The sequence below is a fragment of the Anser anser genome (assembly GCF_964211835.1).
Source record: "Anser anser genome assembly, chromosome: 18".
Lineage (NCBI taxonomy): Eukaryota > Metazoa > Chordata > Aves > Anseriformes > Anatidae > Anser > Anser anser.
In genome coordinates, this window is record NC_139739.1 from 13,745,079 (window position 1) to 13,767,764 (window position 22,686).

Genomic DNA, 22,686 nt, shown 5'->3' on the forward strand with positions numbered 1-22,686 from the left:
GCGGGGGAGCCCGGTGCGATGCCCGTGGAGGGGGGGGGGGGGAGAACGGGGAGGAAAACAGGAGGAGGGGGAGCACGGGGGTGGGGGGGGGGGGGGGGGGGGGGGGATGCTCGCCGGGCCCTACCTCCAGGGTGGCGGATCTCCTTCTGCGTGAGGTCGTTGGAGGCGGCGCACTTGGTGCGGTGCCCCTCCAGGTTGGAGATGCTGATGTCGATCATGTTCTGGACGAGCTCGCACTGCTGCAGCGCCTTCTGCAAACTCAGCTGCTGCTGCTCCTCGCTCCTCGTCATGTTTTCCTCATCCATCGCTCGCCGCGCCCCCCACCCACCCCCCCCCTCCCGACCCCACCCCACCCCTCCGCCGCGGCTCGGCCCCCCCCCCCTCCCCGGCCCCCGCCCCCCCCGCCCCACAGCTCAGCCCCGCTCCGCCGCCCGCAGCATCGCGGCCCCGCGGCGCCCCCCCCCCCCGAGCCCTGAGCGCGGCCCCGCGGCGCCCACCGAGCCCTCAGCGCGCCGCCGCGGCCGCCTCCCCCCGGGCGCGGCGGGGCGGGGGCGGGGGCGGCGCGCTCCCGGCACCGCGGGGCCGCGCTCGCTGCGCGCCGCTCCGCGCGCGACCCCCCCCCCCAACCCCCCCGCACCCCTCCGCACGCGCGCGCGCCCGCGCACGGACACCCGCACCCGCGCGCACCCGCGCGCACCGCACCGGCACCGCGGAGCTGCGGGGAAAGGGGGGGGGTCGCGGCTTGGGGGGGCTGCGGGGCAATGGGGGGCAGTGGGGGGGCTGTGGGGGCTGTGGTGTAAAGGGGGGAGTGGGGCAATGGGGGGCACGGGGCAATGGGGGGGCAATGGGGGGTAATGGTGCAAAGGGGGGCATGGGGTAATGGGGCCATGGGGCAATGGGGGGCAGTGGGGGGGCCAATGGGGGGATATGGGGCAGTGGGGGGCAATGGGGAGCTATGGTGCAAGGGGGGGGCACGGGGCAATGGGGGCATGGGGTAATGGGGGGCAGTGATGCAGTGAGAGGCAATGGGGAGCTATGGTGCAAGAGGGGGGGCAATGGGGGAATGGGGCAATGCGGGGGCAATAGGGGGCTGCGGTGTAAAGGGGGGGCATGGGGAAATGGGGGGCACGGGGCAGTGGGAGGCAGGGAAATGGGGGGCCGTGGGGGGCTCTGGTGCAAAGGGGGGGCATGGTGCAATGAGGGACACGGTGCAATGGGGGGGGGCAAGGGGAGCTATGGTGAAAAGCGGGGGGCATGGTGCATTGGGAGCATGTGGCAATGGGGGGCAATGGGGGGCAATGGGGAGCTCTGGTGCAAGGGGGGGCATGGTGCTATAGGGGCACGGTGCAATGGTGGGCACGGGGCAACAGGGGAGCAATGGGGGGCATGGGGCAATGGGGGGGCAATGGGGGGGCAATGGGGGGCAATGGGGAGCATGGTGCAATGGGGGAGCTGGTGCAATGGGGAGGCACAGAGCAATGGGGGGCAATGGGGAGCTCTGGTGCAAGGGGGGGGCATGGTGCTATAGGGGCACAGGGCAACAGGGGAGCAATGGGGGGCATGGGGCAATGGGGGGGGACAACGGGGGTCTACGGTGCAAAGGGGGGCACGGTGCAATGGGGGGCGCGGTGCAACGGGGGCGCACAGTACAATGGCGGGGCCACGGTGCAAGGAGGGGACCGCTAGGGGGTGACATTGGTGGTGGGGGGGGGTGGTTGGAGCAGGTGATCTTGGAGGGCTTGTCCAACCTTAACACTTCTAGGACTCCATGAAAGAGGGGGGCATGGTGCAATGCGGGGGGGCATGCAGCGCAATAGGGGGCTGCAGTGCCATGGGGGCGCATGGTGAAGCAGGGGGCTGTGTTGCAAAAGGGGGGGGGGCATATTCCAAAGGAGGGTATAACGATGCAATGGGGGGGGGCACGATGCAATGGGGGGCCATAGTCTAAAGGTGGGCTGTAATGCAAAGGGGGGGCATGGTGCAATTGGGGGCTATAGTGCAAAGGGGAGGCCATGGTGCAATTGGGGGCTATAGTGCAAAGGGGAGGCCATAATCTAAATGGGGGGGCCATTGTGCAATGGGGGGGCACAGTGTACTGGGGGATATGGCGCAATAGGGGCCCTAGTGCAACGGGACATCCTCCCACACTGGGGGCCCTAATACAATGGAGGGGTCCTGCTGCAACGGGGGGTTCCTACTGCAACAAGGGGGGGGCACTGCTGCAGTGGGGGCCCTGGCACAGCGGGGGGGTCCTGCTGCAGAGGCCCCCAGGCTGGCAGCGCTGTGCGTCGCCGCGGGCAGGAGCAGCAGGTGCAGCAGCAGGGGGGTGCAGGGGATGCGCACCCCCAAGGGCCCAAGGAGATGGGTGCTATGGGGACCTGTGCTGCAGCCCCACTGCGGAAGGAGCAGTGCAGGATGGGGCAGGGGGAGAGGCACCCCTAGGGGGGGAGGTGGGGAGGCTGGGGGGGGGATTTGGCCCAAAACTGAGCAAAACCAACTCAAAATAAGAATGGCAAGTGGCTTCCTTGCATGCGTGGCCGCTCGCCCTCCTTCCCACCAGCTCCTGGCATTGTGATGCTACACCAGGTGCCACAGCAGGGTTTTAAATACTGAGGTTGCTTTTTTTTTCGGGGGGAGGGGGGGGGAAGCAGGCCCCCCTCCTTCCCCAAGCTTTGAGGCCACGGCGGTGTCCCCAACACCTGCAGAAAGCAAACAATCCCCCCAGCCCTGTGTGCATCCCAGATCTCCATATCCCAGCATCCGGAGCCGATTCCTCCCTATAGAAGCCATTTGGGGGGGGGTTCAGCCCCTATAGGTGATACCCGGTGCTGGCCAAAAGTGGCCAAGATGGGCCAGTGAGCTCGGGAGCAGCTCTGCCTGCCCCAGCCACCCCATTTCACCTTCACAGGGCTTTCACTTTCTGGGTACGTATTGCACTTTCTGGGGTACCTGCGCCCGATGTCTCCACTCTGTGGAGAGCATGAAGCTAACCCCAAGGGGCTTTATGCAGCAATTACACCTGCTGCCACTCCTAGCACGAGTTAGGATGTAGGTTACGAGGTCTGAAATTGGCTGGTCGGCACTTTGTTCAAGGAGAAGCTTTAATTTAGCTGCTTACCTGAGGAGCTCGTGCTGGGATGAGCACACACGTCCCCTTTCCTCCTCCTCACGGGCGAGCTGGTCCCTTGCAAGCAGCGATTCTGCCTTTAATGGTGGCAATGAACGTGTCGGAGGGATTTTATGGGAACCTCAAGATGGGAGCGATGCAAACAGAACTCCCCAGCACCGCAGCTCGGACGTATTGAGGCTGTCCAGGAGACCCTACAGGTGGGCGCCCATCCCATAGATCAGCTCTTTCACAAGCCGGACGAGCGTGCCAGAAACGCGGGCAGAGCTGCACCACCCCAGGGCGGGTATTCTGGATATTTGGCACGACAAGGTGCCGGGATATCTCACCCAAAAGGGACGGAGCCGTTCCCTTCTTGCCGAACTGTTTGGGAAGGAGCAGGGCAAAGGCGAGCGGTCTGCAAAGCGCCCCAGAGCCCGTGCTGGGAGGAAAAGCCATGTGCTTCCCCGGACCCCCCCAACCCCAGCCGGGGGCAGCCTCCACCCGCTCTGGGGGCTTTCCCTCCAGGAATAGGGGAGCATTCCCCCGGCTGCGGGCAGCCTCTGAAGGCAGCGATAGCCAGAGACGTAAATACCGCCCGAGCTCGAAACACAGCGCAATTCCTGGCATTTACGGGGCATGGGTTACAAAAAGATAAACCCCGCTGAAATTTTCTCTCCTGATGGCTTCTGTGGTTAGACACGCCTTTCGATAACCAAAACGGTTTGCAGCAGCAGATGTTTTTTCCTAAAACACCCCGGCTAGAAGCACAGCCATTTCTGTGCTCCCAGCGCCGAGCGCAAGGGAGGGGAGGACAGGAGGGTCCCATGCGGCTCAAAACGCTCCCCTGCACCCGCTGCCCACACGCTGCCCTTCCGTCAGTTTGGTGGCTTCCAGAGCAGGAAAATACCCAGGGTCCTGGTAGCTGCCCCTTAAAAAATAAAATAATAATAAAGTGGAATAAAATAAGGAAGAATAAAAGAAGTAATAAAATAAAGAAGAGGAAAATAAAGAATAAAAGGAAGAATAACGAAATGAAGAATAAAAGAAAGAAGAAATAGAATAGAATAGAATAGAATAGAATAGAATAGAATAGAATAGAATAGAATAGAATAGAATAGAATAGAATAGAATAGAATAGAATAGAATAGAATGCAGGGAGGCAAAAAGGTAAGCAGGTGCCGAGCTGCCCCGGCACACCCCACACCACGTTTCCCCAGGTGAAAACAGGCCTGGGACCGGGGGGACGAGGCGTGTTTTCCTACGGCACGGCCTCGGACAGCCTGAATTATTCATTTCCTTCTCGATCGGTGTCTGGATTTTGTAAACGGGCGAGATGTGAGCGTTGTTACTCGGCAACGTCAACCGCTTCGTTTCTTAACCAGAAGCCGTTCCCAGCAGGACCCGCTCCTACCGACGCACCTCGTGGTTCCTCGGCTCACCTGGGCCCCCTCCCCTGCCCGCCTGCGAGCCCGGACCCTCTCGGCACCATCCCCGCTGCCCCCTGAAATCCCCCTGGGACCCCTGCCCGCTTGTCCCCTTCCCAAAGCAGCATCCTTGGGGGGCCAGCCATCAATTACACATTAAAAAATAAGGGTATATATTGTGGAACCGACCTGGTCAGCCCGCAGCTGAGGTCACCCACGAGAAATACGGTGGGGAAATACCACGGGGGGCTGCAAACTTTGCCCCCAGCAGCAGAGTGCGCCTGCCCCCTCCAAGGCTCAGCCCGGGCTGCAGATGTAGTGTTGGCATGGGGGGGGGGGGGGGGAAATGCCTGGAAAATTGGGGTTTGAAGGGCCAGAAGCCTCCCAGGTGAACACCGGCTCCGGCTCCACGTCCCACACCCCGTGTCCGGCTGCCACCCCATGCGTGTTTGGGGTTTTCTATAGGGTTAGACCTGGAGCTCTTCCTTGGGGGGGATGTCCCCGGTACGTTTTTGCCCGCCAATACACATCCCAGCGCTTCTGCTGGTGGATTACCTTCTTGAAACCTGGGCTCCCCAAGACAGAGCATCTCCTTTTCCTCCTCCATCCACCCCAAAGCAACACCCGAGCACCCCCCCGGCCCCCCACCCCACCCCACCCCACCCCACAAACATGGGGGCCAGCAAGGAAACCCTCAGCCGGGCAGCCCCAGGAGCTGGGGGGGGGCCCATCCTGGCACCCCCCATGGCCAAACCAGCCGGATTTAAGGCCGCTGGACCCCAAACCACCCCGCAGTAGCCCCCCACCCCGCACCGCCCCACAGCCGCCCCCTGGCACCCATGGGTGCTGCCGACGGGGGGGGGGGGGGGAGGAGGGGCCTTCCCCATCCCCGCTGGATGCCCACCAGCGGGGGGCAGCCCCACAGCCGCCACCCCCAGCCCCGTCCCCGTCCCCAGCCCCGTCCCCATCGCTGTTCCCGACCCCCCCGGCCCCGTCCCCGGCCCCCCCCGGCCCAGCTCTCGCGAGGCCCCGCGGGGAAGATGGCGGCGCCGGGCGGGAGGAACCTGCCCTGGTGCGGGCGGGCGGCGGGGCTGGGCACGGGGTTTGGGGAGGTTTTGGGGGAGGGTTTAGGGGGGCTGCGGGTGTGGGGGATATGGGGGGGTCGGGGCCCCGGGTTGATCCCCGCCGTCCCCCGCAGGGTGGAGAAGTACCGGCCGCGGGAGCTCTCCGAGCTGGTGTCGCACCGGGACATCCTCAGCACCAGTGAGTAGCGGGGGGACCCCCAGCACCAGCACCCCCATCCCCAGCAGCACCCCCCTACCCGCACCCCCAGTACCCGCCCGTCCCCACCAGCACCACCAGTACCCCCCCATCCCCACCAGCACCCCCCAATCCCCATCAGCACCCTCCCACCAGCACCCCATACCCCTCCCAGCACCCCCCATTCCCTCCAGCACCCTCCCATTTCCTCCAGCACCCCCCAATCCCCCCAGCACGCTCCCATTTCCCCCAGCACCCCCCCATTCCCCCTACCCCCCCCATTCCCCCTACCCCCCCAGCACCCCCCCATTCCCACCACCACCACCCCACCACCACCCCCCCAGCACCCCCCCATTCCCCTCACCACCCCCTCATTCCCCCCAGCACCCCCCCATTCCCACCACCACCCCCCCCAAACTCCACACCCCCCCAACCAGTTACCCCCCCAGGGATGCTGTGGCCGCGCATCGCGCTCAGGCTTGCCCCAGAGCACCCCCCCGCCCAGCCCCCTGTGCCCCCTCCCCAGTCCAGCGGTTCATCAGCGAGGACCGGCTGCCCCACCTCCTCCTCTATGGCCCCCCCGGCACCGGCAAGACCTCCACCATCCTGGCCTGCGCGCGGCAGCTCTACCGGGAGCGGGAGTTCAGCTCCATGGTGTTGGAGGTAAGGGGGGGGCACCCGGCTTTGGGGTGAGAGGGAGAGCCCTGCACCCCCGCTGCTGTCTCTATCCCTCCAGCTGAACGCCTCGGACGACCGGGGAATCGACATCGTCAGAGGGCCCATCCTGAGCTTCGCCAGCACCAGGACCATCTTCAAGTAGGCTTCCCCGTGCCTTGGGGGCAGTTTTGGGGGGGGCGGTGGGGAATTGGGAGCTGGGAGCGTTCCTGGGGCCAGGGCTGAGAGGAGGCACCTCCAGCACCACTTCTCCAGCCCCAGCCTGGCAGCTCCTGAGGGGTGGGTTGGGACCAGATCCATCCCTTTCTGCCCTGTTTCAGGAAAGGCTTCAAGCTCGTCATCCTGGATGAAGCCGACGCCATGACCCAGGACGCTCAGAACGCCCTGAGGCGAGGTGAGGGGCACCCGGGGGGGGGCTCAGCGGCACCCCTCCAGCCTTCCCCGTTGCGAGAGGCTGCGGGGGCTCCATCCAGCTCCTCTCCTCCTTTGCAGTGATCGAGAAGTTCACCGAAAACACCCGCTTCTGCCTCATCTGCAACTACCTCTCCAAGATCATCCCCGCGCTGCAGTCCCGCTGCACCCGCTTCCGCTTCGGGCCCCTCACCCCGGAGCTGATGGTGCCCCGGCTGCAGCACGTCGTACAGGAGGAGGGGTGAGCCGGGGGGGCTCCGCCGCGCCCCCCTCTCCCCCTGCCCGTCCCCAGGGGCTGGAGGCCACGGAGGCGCTGAGCCGGTCCCGCTGCAGCCCCCATCTCGCCTTCCAGGGTGGATGTGAGCGAGGACGGGATGAAGGCGCTGGTGACCCTGTCGAGCGGTGACATGCGCCGAGCCCTGAACATCCTGCAGGTACCGACCGTGGCTGCAGGCGCTGGCGCCTTGTGTAAGCTGGCACCTCGGTGGGCCCCGCGAGCAGGGAGCTCTTCGTCCCTCCTCCACCTCCTCTTCCTCAGAGCACCGCCATGGCCTTCGGGAAGGTGACAGAGGAGAACGTCTACACCTGCACGGGGCATCCCCTCAAGTCCGACATCGCCAACATCCTCGACTGGATGCTCAACCAGGACTTCTCCACCGCCTATCGCAGTATCCTTTTCCTTCTGCCTTGGGTTTAATCCCCGTCGCCATAAATCCTTCCTTTTTGCTGGGGCTTCCCATCCTCCTGGTCCGGCTGGGGTAGGGCTGGCTTCACGCCGCTCGCTGGGGAGGGTCCCGCTCCCATCGGGGTTGTTGGATCCTGCAGGGAATATGTGTAAGGATCCCCTTCACTCACTGCCGTCTCAGAAATCACAGAGCTGAAGACGCTGAAGGGCTTGGCCCTGCAGGACATCCTGACCGAGATCCACCTGTTTGTGCACAGAGGTAGAGGTCTGCGGGGCCAGCTCCTGGCTCGCCGCCCCAAAAAGCCTCCCTAACTCACGCCACCTCCTTCCTCCCGCAGTCGATTTCCCACCCTCGGTCCGCATCCAGCTGCTGATCAAAATGGCAGACATCGAGTGAGTGCCCGCTCCCACCCACAGCCCGGTCGTGGGGGGCTGCCAGGCCCCTAACGCGCCGTGCCGTCTCCACGGCTGCTGGGGACACCCGCAGCCCCCGCGCCCCCATCCCTGCTCACTATCCGTGCTCTTGGCTTGCTCCATCGGGGTGCCGGTGCTGGTGCAAGCCGTTAAACTTCCCCTGCCTCCTGCTGCAGGTACCGGCTGGCTGCTGGCACGAGCGAGAAGGTTCAGCTGAGCTCCCTCGTCGCGGCTTTCCAAGTCACCAGGGACCTGATCGTGGCCGAAGCCTGAGCCCGGCGGGGTGGCTGCGAGCGTCCTGGCCTGCAGGGCATCCTGAGCAGAAACCCGAGGCGACCGCCATCAGCCCCGTGCAGCTTCGTGGTTCCTCTTTGCACGCCCTGGGCCCCCACCTGGGGCGTGCCAGAGCAGCCTGTTTTTATACGCTTCACCGGGAAATGCAAACATCTCTAATGCCAAGCAGGCTGTGTGGTTTTTTTTTCTCCCCTACAGCCACGGCTGAGGGGAGGTGGTCGAGCCTCACCCACTGCCTGCGTCCCATTGCAAAGGCCCTGGTGGCAGCTCCGGCTTCTCCGGGGCTTTGGTGCACGTAGCCCTCAGCAGCGCAGCGCTGATGCTCTTTGGCCGAGGGGAAGAGCTCAAAGCACAACCCTGCCGACCTTGGGGAGCTCAGCAGAGCTTAACTGCGCTGCTACCGGCCCACGCAGCAGCCGTGGTACACGCACACGGGCTGCTGGCACCTGCGTGCAGCACTCCTGGGGCCCTTCATGCAGGGAAGAGCTGCCCGAACTGCTAGCGGGCTGAGAAACAGAGCCCTGGCGGTTTGCAGGTCACATCTTTTCCTGGAAGTCTTTGGGAGATGACAGCTTTCGGGGTTTAGCTGTTCGCAAAGGAAAACATCGCAGGGAACTGCTCGGAGGAGATGTTCCCTGTCTTCTGCATCAGCTGGGGTCAGCCCAGGGCTCCTGCGCAGTCCCCCAGCACGCAGGGGGACACCAAGCACGTGCTGTCCCTCCAGCCACCAGCTCCGCTGGAGCGAGACGCGTCCAGGAGACGGCTGCGTGCACAGCAAGTCTGAACGCTGGGTGCACGCTGCTGGTGAGCTGTTCGAGCGCCAAGTCCTAGGGGCTGGCATGGGGGCGGAAAAAGCAACCGAGGAGCGAAAGCAGGGGGCTAGGCGAAGCCACATTCTGCTTTCACAGCTAACCACGAGGACTGAGCCTCCCCGGCGCCCACCACTGACCATCTGCTCCTCTCCAGAGCCGAGCGAGCAGCTCTGACTTACCCAGAGCTGCAGCAGCAGGAGGGTCTGGTCCCCGGGCCCCCGCCTGGCAGCCCCAGTTCACCTCTACGAGCAACGAGGGAAGAAGTGAGGAATCGACCATCTTTTATTCTGTCATCGCTGTCCCCCAGCCCGCAGAGACCGGCTCAGGTTTGTCCAGCTCATGCCCAGACCACGGGAACGGCAGAGCCCGCACCCCTCCGGCAGCTAAGCACGGGCTGATCCCGTCGGGGCTGGTGTGGGGGCTGGCTGTGGCCCCCGCTTCGCACCGACAAACGCTCTGCTCGGACTGCAGCTGCTAATCCTCAACCCACAACATTGCACTTGGAAGCAAAAGCACCTGACCCAAAACTTGCAGATAGCAGGGGGACAGGGGGACCCGCGTCCCCTGTGGGGTCACCAGAGCCGTCCCCCACGTTGTGCTGTGCCCCTTGCCCTCTGCATGCTTTTCTTTTGCTGGGTTCTAGTATTATTACACCAAAAAAAAAAAAATATCTCCACGTTCACAGACAGCCCCAAAACAAGGGGAGTAACAATCCTTCTGCCCCACGGCTCACAAACCAGCACGACAAACCAGCGGTGCTCTGTGAGCCAGGCCAGCCCTGCCGCGAGGCAGGGGGCTCTCGCCTGCGTGCCTCTGGTCCCTCAGAAGGTCCGGTAGGTGAGGAACTCCTTCAGCTTCCTGGGAATGGGGAGTGCAAGGACCTGGTACGTCGTCAGGAAGGTGCGCAGGGCTTTGCGGCACAAGTGCTTTAGTGACGAGAGGACTCTTGGAGCAGTCCAGAACTGGACGTGGCCATCTCTGGTCCTGCAACGAGACCCAAAGAGGCCCTGAGCGAGCATCCACCGCCCCAGCACGGCGCAGAGAGATGTGAGAAAGTTACCCCAAAACATCCTGAGCGTGCAGCAACCACATTCGCTCCCCAAGCTGGGAAACCAGCCTTCACCCTCAGGCTGATTTCTCCTGGAGCTCCCTGCAGCAGACATACGCACCCTGTGGCAATGAAGCCGCCGTGGGGAAAGTACATGCAGCACAGGCCGTTGGTCATGGGGGCAAACGCCACCGGGGATCGCAGCTCCAGCGCCCAGATCCTCAGGAGCCTAAGGAAAAAGGGAGGTGACACAACGTCAGGCGGTGCCTGCAGCTAAAACGAAGCCCCTGGGGCCACCCGAAAGCACACAAGCTGGGAGCTGGGCTTTATCCCGTGGACTTAGAGCCTCCCAGAAGTGTTACAGCTGGGCAGGAGCATTGTCCCCTGCAGAGCTGAGCCAGATGTGGACAGAGCAGGTGACAGTACCAAGGAGCACGGTAAGGGGACACAGGCCCTGGTTCATTGCTCAGGGAGGTGACAGGGCCCTGACCTCGCAACTCCTCACACAATCAGGGCTCTGAATGCGTTGGTCTCTTTGCCATGCAAAGTCTGCTCCCTGCTGGGACGCCCTGAACTTCTGGTGTGTCCTCTTAGGACTCTCTTTCCCTCTAGAAAGACCCGGAGGAGGGGTATTAACTCACCTGTCATCTGCCACCGTGGCCAGGTACAGGCCCTCTGGGGAGAAGCAGACCGACCGCAGCGAGCTGGTGTGGACGTCGCTGCTGTAGTCCAGCGCCGAGTGCAGGGGGACGTGGCTGCGGGGGGAGAACAAGCCCAGCCTGAGCCCCAAGCCACGCTCGGCCCCACCAATCCCCCACGACACCTCTCTACCCCATTCCTGTGGCCCCCATCGCCCCCCAGCTCCGTACCGCAGCGTCCTCAGCTGCTCCCCCGTGTAGGGGTCCCACATGATGACGCAGGTGTCGTAGGAGGCAGTGGCGAGGAGCGCCGAGTCCGGTGAGAAGTCGCAGGACACCACGCTGCTCTGGTGCCCCTCCAGCCTCCGGATGAGCGTGTAGGACCGCATGCTCCACAGCAGCGCCTGCGGGGCACGGGGGGTTGAGGCTGAGGCTCCCCGCACTGTCACACAGAGCCACGACAGCACGGAGCCACCAGGGCAGAGCCCAACAGAGGAGACGAAGCAGCAAGGGTGTCTGAAACAGCTGTGATAACAGAAAGGACCCAAGTACCTCACCAACCATCTCCCCCCGCCACATCCCAACTCCTCAGCGGTGAACAGCATTCCCGTGCCCACCCCGGATCCTCACCCAGCACGGAGGGACGGGGCGGGGGGCATGTTGGTGCTGGCAAGTCCAGGGAACAAGGCTGGCTCTCACCTCACCTGCTCCTTCCCACATGGAGGCATCTCACATACGGGCAACACAGGGAACGTGGCACTCAGTGGGACTGGCTGCCACGCTGAGGGACTCACCGCCTTCTCTCCGGCAGCCGAGCAGAGCATGCTGCAGTCAGGGGAGATGGAGCAGCAATAGACCCACTGCATGTGGCCCGTCAGCACCTGGACCTGCCGCCCTGGGGACAACGGACACACAAGTCATCGGAGACAGAGCTGAGTCACCAGGGACAGGCCCTGCCCCGCCTGCTGTCTCAGCCCCACTCCTAAGGAGGAAAACACATGTGGGGTGGGGGAATTTCCCTGTGCCCATCCCCGAGCTCTCTATCTGCGACACCTTCCTGCAGCCCCCAGGTCCCAGCTGGGAGGGGATGGCTCTGCTGTGTCCCAGGACCCCCCCTTCTGCCTCAAACACTGTCCCCAGAGATCCCCTCCCACCATCTCCCCTTCCAAGGTGTGCTTCTGCCCTCTCCTTGCCCACAGCTTCAGGAAGGGCTGACCTAGCACCGGGCACAGCCCCGCTCGCTCCTACCGTCTTTGCTGAGGTCCCAGACACGCAAGGTCCTGTCCCGCGACGCCGACACCAGGATGAGGCTTCCATTGGGAGCGAAGCTCAGGTCCCTGACGACGTCCTGGTGCCCCAGGAGGCTGAAGAGAAGGTGTCCTGCGGAGAGCGGCCGCGTCAGCCCCATCAGTGCCCTTTGTGCCCAGCCTGTCCTGCGCAGGAGCAGGCAGCGGCTCGCCCTTGGGAAACATTTGGGGAAGAACGGAGCCAGGACCTCCTTCCAAGGGGGAGCAAGGGCAGAGAGAGCAGCCTGAACCCACCACCCGGTGCCACAGAGAGCCGCTCACCTGTCTGCACCTCCCAGACTTTGATCTGCCCGTCGTTGAGGCCCGTGGCCAGCGCCAGGCAGGACAGCCCCGCGGCACCGTCCGGGTCCCCCGCCGCCGGCCAGGCGCTGAAGGCCAGGCCCCAGACGATCTGGCCGCACTCCAGCGTCTTCTCCTTGGCTCCCCGTCGGCTCCGCGCCTCCGCCTTGCCGCCGTGGCCCTTGCGCTCCGAGGCTTTGCAGCTGCGGGGCGAAGAAGGGAGGGCGGCGGGGCTGGCACCGCGGCGTCGCCTCGGCTGGAAGCGTCTCCCCCGTGCCCGCTACTCACAGCTCGGCCTCCTCCAGGGGCCAGGGGATCAGCTTGACCAGGCAGTGGCCCTGCGACCAGGCGAACCAGGCACCGTCGGGGGAGAAGGCCACGCTCCAGGTCTCGCAGCTCGACTTCCAGTCGTACTGCTGCGGCCGGCCGGGCTTCAGCTCCGCCAGCAGCACGGGCTCCTCTGGGCAGCGGGGGCAGCGCCGTCACCGGCCCGGCCCCGGCTCCCGGCTCCCGGCCCCGCCGCGACCCCCCCCCTCCGTCCCCCGGCCCCCTCCGGGAGCCCCGGGCCCGGCCCGGCCCTCACCTGCGCTCGGCTTCATGGCGGCGGCGCGGCCGGGCCCGCCCGCCCCGGGGAGGCCCCGCAGGCCCCGGCCGGGCTGGGCGCGGCCTCCCCGGCGCTCGGAGGCAGCCGGGCCGCAGGGAGCCCCCGGCCGCCCTCCGCCTCCCTCAGCCGGGCCGCTGGAGGCGGGGCGGGACCGCCCCGTGCGGGGCGGGGGCTGCGGGGCAGGGCCGGCGGCCGCGGCTGGAGGCTGGGCCCCGCGGCCTGCGCTCACCGGGCGGGGACGGGGACGGGGCCGGGGCCGGGGCCGGCCCTGCCTCCGCCTCCGTCCTTCCCTCCCCAGGCCGCCCCGGAACGGGTCGGACGGCAAACACGGCCCGGGGACCGCGCCAAGGGCCGGTGGCACCGTGCCTGGCCCGGAACCGGGCACCTGCGGGTAGTGGCACCCCGGGGACACAGCGCCCACAGAGTGACAAGGTGACAGTGTCCATATGGGGACACCCCCTGGCAGTGCCCCCCACCCACAGAGTGACACCCCCCGGCGGTGCCATCTCGGGGACACAGCGCCCACAAAATGACAAGGTGACGCCCCCTGGTAGTGGCACCCCAGGCATACAGCACCCAGAAAGTGACACCCTCTGTCAGTGCCACCCCGGGGACACAGCACCCACAAAGCAACAAGGTGACACCCCTTGGTAGTGGTACCTCAGGGACACAGCACCCAGGAAGTGACAAGATGACACCCCCTGGTAGCGACACCCCAGGGGCACGGTGCCCAACCACAAAGTGACACCCCCCGGCGGTGCCATCTCAGGGACACGGTGCCCACAAAGTGACACCCCCTGGCAGTGCCACCCCGGGGACACAGCACCCACAAAGTGCCACCCCCCGTCAGTGCCACCCCGGGGACACAGCACCCCTATGGGGACACCCCCCTGTCAGTGCCACCCTGGGGACACAGCACCCACAAACTGCCACCCTCCGTCAGTGCCACCCCGGGGACACAGCACCCATATGGCAGCTCCCTGTGGCGGTGGCACCCTGGGGACCCAGCGCCCGCGTGGTGCCACCCACCGTGCCGGTGCCTCCCGTGAGTCACTGCAGGAGACATCTGCGAGCCCCCGCGTCAGCCACCGCTCCCCCCCCCGTTATGGCACACCAAGACAGCAGCGGGGACAGGGGACGGACCCCCCACCCCACTGCCCCCATCCTCCCCATAATTGGGGTCCCCTGGGGGGTCATCGTGGGACAAAGTCCTGTGGGTATGGGACGCAGCCCCCCTCCTGTGACCCCCCCCGCGCAGCAGGGCAGGATCAGTCCCCCACATCCAGCCAGGTGGCCGAGCTGGTGGCAGAGCGAGCCTGTCCCTGGGGACACGAGGGGGGGGACACCTGCCACGTACGGGGACAGACCCCCCCAAGCCTGGGGACAGCCCCTGCTGGCTCTCGGCTGTGACGGGACAGAAATTACCCCCCTTGGGGGGGCACCCGGAGGGTCCGGGGGGGCACCAGGCTCGGGCCGCGTGCCTCAGTTTCCCCGCGGCTAGCAGCGGGGGGCACGGGGCCTAGGATGGCTTTGGCCACGCGGGTAGCACGGGGGGGTAGGGGGGGGGGTCCCCAGTGAGCCCCCCGGGCCGTGCCGCCGTGTCCGTGGGCACGGGGCCAGCCCACCCGAGCTCGCCCGCCGCCGCGTGCCCGCGCGCTCCGGCTCGCTGCCTCCCGCTCGCTCCGGCACGGAGGAAAACAAGCGAGCAGCGGCCGAGGAAGGACGCGGCGAGGAGGAGGAGGAGGAGGAGGAGGAGGAGGAAGCAGGGCCTCGCAGCCACCCCACCCCCCCCCCGGCAGCCCCCCATGGACCCCTAGGTGCCGGCCCCCCCAAGTTTGCCAGCATGGCCCAGAGCACCTCGCTGCGCTGCCGGGTGCTGGAGGGGAAGGATCTGCCCGCCAAGGACGTGTGAGTGTCGCCGGGGGGGTCTCTGCCCCCCCGCCCCGGGGGGACGTGGTGTTGGGTGGGCTCTGCTCTCCCCCCGGTTTTGGGGCTCCCCCCTCGCACCCCCTTGCTGCCAGGGACCCGTTTCCCCGAGGGGGGGGTCTGCTGAAGGCTGGGGGTGCCCCTCAGCCCCCCACCCCACGTGCTGCCCCCCAGCAGGGTGGGCTCGGGGCGTTCCCCCAGGGCTGTGGCAGTGCTCGGGGGGGGCGCGCAGCCCCCCCATGTACCCGGCGGGGTGCCCCCATCCCAGGGCACGCAGCGCGGGGTCCCCGCCGGGACCGTCCCATCCCTGGGGCTGGGGGCACCTCCCTTGGGGTCCGGCTCCCGGCTGAGCGTCGCCCCGGGGTGGGGGACTCAGGAGTGGGGGGCTCAGGAGTGGGGGGGCCCGGCATCGCCCCGCGCCCCCAGCACCCAGCCGGGAGGGTGCGGGGCACCCACCGGGAAGGAAGAGGCAGGATTTGGCCCTCGTCCCCTCGTCCTGGGGCATGGGCGCAGCTTTTCCGCCCCGCTGGAAGGGGTTAAGCCCGGGAGGGCCCTGGGCCAGGTAAAAGCCGGTGTCACCGTGTCACCGTGTCACCCTGACACCGCCCCAGCCCCGAGCCCTGACACCTGGGTGCAGGTTGCTACAGAAACTCAGGGCTCGGCACCGCCGCTGGCACGGACGCCTGGGGACATGGGGACAAGTGGCTCGGGGTGGCCCCGGGGTCGCCAAGCTCAGAGAGAGCCGGGGAAAGGCGCCGTCCCCGTGCGGGTGCGGGGCAGGGTGCCAGCTGTGGGGTCTGGCTGAGGAGCCCCCCCCCTCCAGCAGCACCCCGGGGTGCTCACCCCCCTGTCCCCTTCCCACCCCCAGCTCCGGCTCCAGCGATCCCTACTGCGTGGTCAAGGTGGACAACGAGGTGGTGGCCAGGTAGGGGACCGTGCCCCACTCGGAGAGGGGACATGGGGACTTTGTGGGGGTGGGCGCACCCCCATCCATGTGCCCACGGGGTTCCCGCGCCCGCAGGACGGCCACGGTGTGGAAGAGCCTGAACCCTTTTTGGGGCGAGGAGTACACCCTGCGCCTGCCCCGCGGCTTCCGCAGCCTCGCCATCTACGTGCTGGACGAGGACACCATCGGGTAGGGGGACAGCGGGGCGGGGGGGGGGGCAGGGGGGGTACAGGGGGTGGCAGCGGGGCTGTGCCACCCGGGGGTGGCCGTCCCCATTGGTGTCCCCCTCGCAGGCACGACGATGTGATCGGCAAGGTCTCGCTCAGCCACCAACAGATCTCGGCTCAGCCGCGGGGTGAGCTGGGGGCTCGGGGGGCTCGGAGGGGTTCGGGGGGACCCGGGGGGGCCGTCCCCATGCCGCTGGTGCCCACCCCGTCCCCCTCGGCAGGCATCGACAGCTGGCTCAGCCTGGCGCCCGTGGACCCCGACGAGGAGGTGCAGGGCGAGATCCACCTGGAGGTGCAGGTGCCCGAGCAGGGCCACCCGCGGGTGCTGCGCTGCCACCTCATCGGGGCCAGGTAGCGGCACCCAGGGGCGCGGGGGGGCTGTGCCCACACCGGGGTCTCGTTTTCGGCGGGTGGGGTTGGCGGAGCCATGAGTGGGGGCAGAGGGCACAGGGCCACCGCAAGTGTCACTGCTGTGTCCCGCTTGGGGACATCGGTGCTTCCACGCCGTGTGTCACGATGCCGTGGGGTCTCAGCGCCGGAGCGGGCAAAGTCCCCCTGTGCCACGCAATGCCCCCCTGTGCCACACGACGCTCGGACACTGCCAGCCCCGCTTGGGGCCAGGGGACAAAGGACAGTGCCGTGGGACCCTGGGGACACTCCCAGGGGACAGACGAGGGGACGCGCCGCATCTCTCCCCGTTGGTCGTAAAACTGGGGGAAACTGAGGCACGCCCCGAAGGCTGTGGGTGGCGTTGGGGTGGGCTGAGATAGGGCTGCCGGTTTCGGGGCTGGCAGTCTGCGTGCATACATGTGTGTGTGTGTGCGTGTGCACACGTGTTCGTGTGTGTGCACACGTGTGCCTGTGCGTGCCCGCGTACCCGCAGGCAGCTGGCAGAGGCAGGAGCAGCATCCCGCTGCCATGGCTACCGAAGCGGCTACCAAGGCAACGGGATGGCCGCGGGGACAGCCAGGAGGGACAGCAGCGTCCCCCGCTGTGCCACCTGCCCCCCCCTCCCCCCAGGGACCGGGTGCCAGCACCCCCCCGGTGCCATCCTGCCACCCGCCGTGCCGGCGCCTCGCTGTACCCAGGGGGACAGGGGACAGTGCCAGGGGACACCCACACACCCATACACACACACGGAGGGGGACGCTGCACCCCCCTGACCCCCACCCTCCCACAGGGACCTGGCCCCCCGGGACCCCTCGGGCACCTCGGACCCCTTCGCCCGGGTGTCGTGCTGCGGGCACACGCAGGAGACGGCCGTGAGTCCGGGTGGCACCGGTGGCACCGCTCCCCGCGGTGACACCGGGGGGGGACCCCAGAGGCTGGGGGCCTCGCGGGGACCTCGTCCCCTGCCGCCACCGGCCCCGTCCCCGCAGGTGATTAAGAAAACCCGTTTCCCGCGCTGGGACGAGGTGCTGGAGTTTGAGCTGGCAGAGGGCGAGCTGGGGGACGCCGTGCTGAGCGTGGAGGTGTGGGACTGGGACATCGTGGGCAAGAACGACTTCCTGGGACGGGTGAGGGCCTCGGGGGGCACGGGGGGCACCGGTACCGCTGTGCGCCCCCCCCCCCCGGCTCAGTTTTCCCCCCCCACACCCAGGTCGAGCTCCCCCTGGGCGCCCCGGGTGCCACCAAGGGCTGGTTCCAGCTCCTGCCCTTCGCCAGCAGCGCCGAGGAGCCGGGGTGAGTGCGGGGCGAGGGTGGACGGCGAGGGCTGGGGGTGGGGGTGTCAGGATTTGTCCCAGCCTCTCCCTTCGTGGGTGTCGTTGCAGGGGGCGGCTGGGGTCCCTGCGGCTGGCGGTGCGGCTGGTGGAGGACCGGGTGCTGCCCCCCCACTGCTACCAGCCCCTCATCCAGCTCCTCGCCGAGCCCATCCGCTGCCCGGGCCAGGTGGGTGCTGCGGGGCAGGGACACGCTCGTCCCCCGAGCCTTGTGGCGGCCCCCTGCCCACCCTGCCCTCCCCGCAGCCCCCAGCAGGCACGGCCCTGGCCGTCCTGGAGGAGGTGACCTCGGGGGAGAGCCGGCAGGACGTGGCCACCAAGCTGGTGAAGATCTTCCTGGTGCAGGGGCTGGCCGTGCCCTTCCTGGACTACCTCATCGCCCGCGAGCTGGCCAGGACCAGTAAGTGCTGGGGCTGGCTGCCCCCCCAGGCCCCCTTGGGAGGCAGAGTGGGGCCACCAAGGAGGACACGGGAATGTCCTGCTCTCTCCCAGAGGACCCCAACACCCTGTTCCGCTCCAACTCGCTGGCCTCCAAGTCCGTGGAGATGTTCATGAAGGTGAGCAAGGGAGGGGACATCGGGACGGCACCGGCCCGGTCACCCCTGCGCCCTCCCGTGACGGCATCAGGACACGGGCACGGTGCTGGGGACAGCTTGGGGACAAGGAGGGTGGCTCCCGCCCCATGCAGGTGGTGGGGCTGCCCTACCTGCACGAGGTCCTGAAGCCCGTGGTGAACCGCATCTTCGAGGAGAAGAAGTACGTGGAGCTGGACCCCTGCAAGATGGAGCTGAGCCGCGGCAGGCGAGTGCGGGGGCACGTCCCCGTCCTGGCGTCCCCCGCGGGAGGGGGGCCACCCGCTGCAGCGGCGCCCTGGTGGTGAGCCGGCGGTGTCCCCGCAGGAGGATTTCCTTCAAGGGGTCCCTGTCGGAGGCGCAGGTGCGGGAGAGCAGCCTGGGGCTGCTGCAGGGCTACCTGGGGGACGTGGTCGATGCCATCGTGGGCTCGGTGGAGAAGTGTCCCCCGCTCATGAGGGCGGCCTTCAAGCAGCTCCGCAGGCGGGTGGAGGAGCAGTTCCCCTCGGCACAGCACGAGGTGGGGGCCACGGCGGGGCCAGGGGGGGGCCACAAAGTGCTGGGAGGTGGCCGAGCCCTGAGCTCCGTCCCCCCGCCCCGGCAGGAGGTGCGCTACTTCTCCATCAGCGGCTTCCTCTTCCTCCGCTTCTTCGCCCCCGCCGTCCTCACCCCCAAGCTCTTCGGCCTGCGGGAGCAGCACGCCGACCCGCGCACCGGCCGCACGCTCCTGCTGCTCGCCAAGGTGCGGGGAGCCCCGGGACGGGGACCTCGGGGAGGGATGGGGACACCCAGGAGGGATGGGGACACCCAGGAGGGATGGGGACACGCAGGAGGGATGGGGTTCCCCAGTAGGGACGGGGACACACAGGAGGGATGGGGACACGCAGGAGGGATGGGGATCCCCAGGTGGGATGGGGACACGCAGGAGGGATGGGGACATCCAAGAGGGATGGGGACACCCAGGAGAGATGGGGACACAGAGGAAGGATGGGGACACGCAGGAGGGATGAAGACCACCAGGGAGGGATGGGGATGGCCAGGAAGGATGGGGACCACAGGGAGGGATGGGGACCCCAGAAGGGACAGGGACCGCAGAGGCGATGGGGATGCCAGGCAGGGAAGGGGGCCCCAAAGAGACCCTGTGGAGGGAGAGGGGTCCCAGAGGGGAACAGGGACCCAAGGGAGGGACAGGGACGGCAGGGAGGGCAGAGCCATTCCTGTCCCCATGCCACATGCCATGACCCACCCTGCTTGTCACCACCCATGTCACCATCCACCGAGCACGGGGCAGCACTGCCTGCTTGGGTCCCACCACCCCGTGCCGCTCCCCTTTCCCATTTCCCTCCCCCAGTTCCCACTCCCACGGGACACGGGGGACAGGGCAGAGGGGGGGGAAAAGCGCCGGGTGCCGGGGACAGGACCCGGCAGCGTGAGCCCTTCCCGCGCGGGGCAGGCGCTGCAGAGCATCGGCAACCTGGGGCTGCAGCTGGGCAAGGAGCCCTGGATGGCCCCGCTGCACGCCGTGCTGCTGCCCAGCGTCACCCGCGTCAAAGCCTTCCTGGACGGCCTCGTGGAGGTGGACAGCACCCAGGGTGAGCCCCCGGGGCACGCCGGGCACCCCCTGCACGGTACCGGGGCTCAGGGTGGCATCAAACCCTGCAAAATCCCCCAGGACCCGGGGGTGCTTCCACGTTCAGGGGATGGGCTCCGATTTGGGGGCGTCCTCGGGCTGGGCGAGGCGGTGGCACCCCGAGGTGACGCTGCCACCTCCGTGCCACGGCCGCAGCGGGCGAGGAGCCGGTGCCGGCGGCACCTTTCGGTCCCTCGGCCACCATCAAGGAGGGCTACCTGCACGTGCGTGAGGCCGAGGAGCCCGCGCTGCTGCCCCGCTTCGCCTTCAAGAAGAGGTACTTCTGGCTCAGCACCGAGGCTCTGTCCTACTCCAAGTCCCCCGAGTGGCAGGTGGGTGCTGCCCGCGCCCCCCCCCCCCATGGCCCCGCTGGCGGGCGGCGGGGCCGTGGGCGCGGTGACACGTCCCGTTTCAGGGTCCCCGGGCGCGCTGCCGCATCCCCGTGCCGCAGATGCGGGCGGTGGAGCGCGTGGACGAGGGCACCTTCCCGCAGCCCCACGTCATGCAGGTCGTGGCGCAGGATGGCGCCGGGCAGCTCCGCACCACCTACATCCAGTGCAAGGTGGGGGCCCCCACCCCGCACCCTGGGGACCCTGGGGACACGCCCCCCCGCCCAGCCCAGCACCCCAGGGTGCCCCTACCCAGGACACCAGCAAGCAGCCCTGTGGGAAGCGAGCAGTGCCTGGGGGTGGTGGGAAATGTCCCAGTCCCTAATGCAGCTATACTGGTTGTACTGGGAACAGCGGGGTGCCAGCCCTGGCTGTATGGGAACACGGGGGTATCCTACCCTGGTTGTACTGGGGTCACTGGGGTGCCTGCCTGACCTGTGCTGGGATCAGTAGGGTATGCAGCTATATCTGTACTGGGGTCACTGGGCTATCAGCTCTGATAGTACTGGGGTCACTGGTGTATCCAGCTATATCCGTACTGGGGTCACTGGGCTATCAGCTCTGGTTGTACTGGGGTCACTGGGGTATCCAGCTATATCCCTACTGGGGTCACTGGTCTATCAGCTCTGACAGCACTGGGGTCACTGGGGTATCCAGCTATATCCCTACTGGGATCACTCCAGTTGTACTGGGGTCATTGGGGTATCCAACTATATCCGTATTGGGGTCACTGGGCTACCACCTCAAACTGTGTTGGGGTCATGGGGATACCAGCCCTGTCTATACTGGGATCACTGGGGTACCAACCCTGTCTATACTGGGGTCACTGGGGAACCAGCCCTGTCTATACTGGGGTCACTGGGGAACCATCCCCGCCCCCACAGTGCCACCTCCCCACCAACACCCACCCGGACCCCTCTGCCATCACACCATCACTCGGTGTCACCGCGGTGCCACCCCTTTGGGGATGCTGGGGGGGGGGGGGGGGGGGAACCGTGGCCGCTGGCACCACGGGGGGGGACACCCAGCGGGTGCCACCCCCGCCCCGTGTCCCCGCAGGGCGCGCAGGAGCTGTGGCAGTGGCTGTGGGCGCTGCGGCAGGCCAGCAGCGCCAACCAGGCCATGCTGCCCACCTGCCACCCCGGCGCCTTCCGCGCCGCCCGCTGGTCCTGCTGCCTGCAGCCTGCCCGCGCCGGTAAGGCCGGGGACCTATGGGTGGCGGGGGGGGAGGGGGTCCCCAGCAGGACCCCCACCCACCCAGACCCTCCTCGGCAGCACCCGGCTGCAGCCGGACCCACGGCGCCGTGGCCCTGGGCGAGTGGAGCGACCCCCTGGACCCCGCGGCGGCGGCGCAGAGCCTCTACGGGCACCTCCGGGCAGCGGGGGCACGGCTGCGGTGAGGCGGGGGGGGGGGGGGGCTGCGGGGTGCCCCGCACCCATGGGTGCCCCCCCAGCAGGGCTCAGGGTCCTTCTCCTGCAGGGAGGCGGCAGACGGGGGGCCCGAGGGCGGCGCGGCGACGGAGCCCCCGCAGGCGGGGCAGGGAGGTAGGGGCGCGGGAGGGGGGTGCGGGGACCCCCACCCCAGCAGGATGCGTGCACAAATGCGCACACGCACGGGTGCACGCGTGCACACGCCCACGCGTGTGCACGCCCACGGGTGCTCCTCCACGGCGTGCCTCCTCCGCCAGGGGACAGCAAACACCCGCGGGCACGCGCACGCGGGGCCGCGCCCGGCTGGGTGCGCGCACACGCTCGCAGCCCGCGGACGCGCGCACGGGTGGGCGCGTGGGGCAGACACGCGCGCCCACGCGCGGCCCTGAGCGCATCCCCACGCACACGGGACCCCACGCGGCGCTTTTGGCCGTGCTGGGGGCGGGGGGAGGGCGGGAGGGGGTGCGTGGGGCGCAGCGGGACGGGACGTGGCGGCCCGTGGGGGTCGCGTGGGTCGCGAGTGGGGGCCGGGGGTCGCGGGTGGGCGCTGACGCTGCCGGTGCCGCAGGTGGAGCCGTCTGGGGGCGGCTGCAGGAGGTGCTGCGGGACCTGGACACCGCCCACGAAGACTTCGCCCGCCGCCACGGCGTCCCGAGGCCGCCCACGGACACGGACACGGACACGGACACGGACACGGACACGGCCCCGCCGCCCGCCACTTGAAGGGTGGCGGCACCGCGGCGCCGGCTGGGACTACAGCCCCCAGCATGCCCTGCGCCGCCGGGGCCCGGCCGGCCCTGCCCGCGCCGCAAGGCATACTGGGAGCTGTAGTCCTCGCCGCCTGCCTCCGTTCCGCTGCCCCCGTGGACGCGGGGACAGCGCAG

At 67.8% G+C, this 22,686-nt stretch overlaps 4 protein-coding genes across 5 annotated transcripts in view; 2 read left to right on the forward strand and 2 right to left on the reverse strand.

The window, feature by feature from the left end:
* The window catches only part of KSR2 (kinase suppressor of ras 2), a gene marked incomplete at its 3' end in the record, with an annotated part of 54,837 nt that extends 54,514 nt beyond the window's left edge, over positions 1-323 (reverse strand). Inside the window, 2 exon segments of the mRNA XM_083803328.1 lie at positions 125-133; positions 135-323. Of these exon segments, the coding sequence (XP_083659454.1) occupies positions 125-133; positions 135-305 (180 nt within the window). The 5' untranslated portion in view covers positions 306-323.
* Positions 324-5,435: 5,112 nt separating this feature from the next.
* On the forward strand, positions 5,436-8,437 carry RFC5 (replication factor C subunit 5). Its single transcript, XM_083803334.1, has 11 exons — positions 5,436-5,605; positions 5,732-5,796; positions 6,320-6,456; positions 6,530-6,609; positions 6,789-6,862; positions 6,961-7,120; positions 7,232-7,313; positions 7,418-7,547; positions 7,746-7,823; positions 7,903-7,957; positions 8,155-8,437. Exons 1-11 carry the CDS (start codon positions 5,574-5,576, stop codon positions 8,249-8,251), a joined length of 990 nt encoding a protein of 329 aa, XP_083659460.1. The 5' UTR covers positions 5,436-5,573; the 3' UTR covers positions 8,252-8,437.
* A 911-nt stretch (positions 8,438-9,348) lies between these two features.
* WSB2 (WD repeat and SOCS box containing 2) lies at positions 9,349-13,099 on the reverse strand. Its single transcript, XM_083803333.1, has 9 exons — positions 12,940-13,099; positions 12,645-12,816; positions 12,339-12,559; positions 12,019-12,150; positions 11,565-11,665; positions 11,002-11,174; positions 10,774-10,887; positions 10,254-10,361; positions 9,349-10,068 (listed from the first exon to the last, which is right to left on the reverse strand). The coding sequence occupies exons 1-9, from the start codon at positions 12,953-12,955 to the stop codon at positions 9,906-9,908; spliced, it is 1,200 nt and encodes a 399-aa protein (XP_083659459.1). The 5' UTR covers positions 12,956-13,099; the 3' UTR covers positions 9,349-9,905.
* A 146-nt stretch (positions 13,100-13,245) lies between these two features.
* On the forward strand, positions 13,246-22,669 carry RASAL1 (RAS protein activator like 1). 2 transcript variants are annotated; one of them, XM_083803329.1, is made up of 21 exons: positions 13,246-14,868; positions 15,755-15,811; positions 15,908-16,021; positions 16,126-16,187; positions 16,281-16,410; positions 17,240-17,321; positions 17,439-17,576; positions 17,660-17,742; positions 17,832-17,949; positions 18,027-18,180; positions 18,273-18,337; positions 18,469-18,581; positions 18,680-18,872; positions 18,957-19,094; positions 19,806-19,944; positions 20,139-20,314; positions 20,398-20,544; positions 21,431-21,566; positions 21,647-21,767; positions 21,852-21,916; positions 22,371-22,669. In XM_083803329.1, the coding sequence occupies exons 1-21, from the start codon at positions 14,804-14,806 to the stop codon at positions 22,523-22,525; spliced, it is 2,451 nt and encodes an 816-aa protein (XP_083659455.1). In that variant the 5' UTR covers positions 13,246-14,803; the 3' UTR covers positions 22,526-22,669. The 2 variants fall into 2 exon arrangements, with proteins under 2 accessions (XP_083659455.1, XP_083659456.1); XM_083803330.1 differs by having other exon boundaries at positions 17,475-17,576.
* Positions 22,670-22,686: the final 17 nt, after the last annotated feature.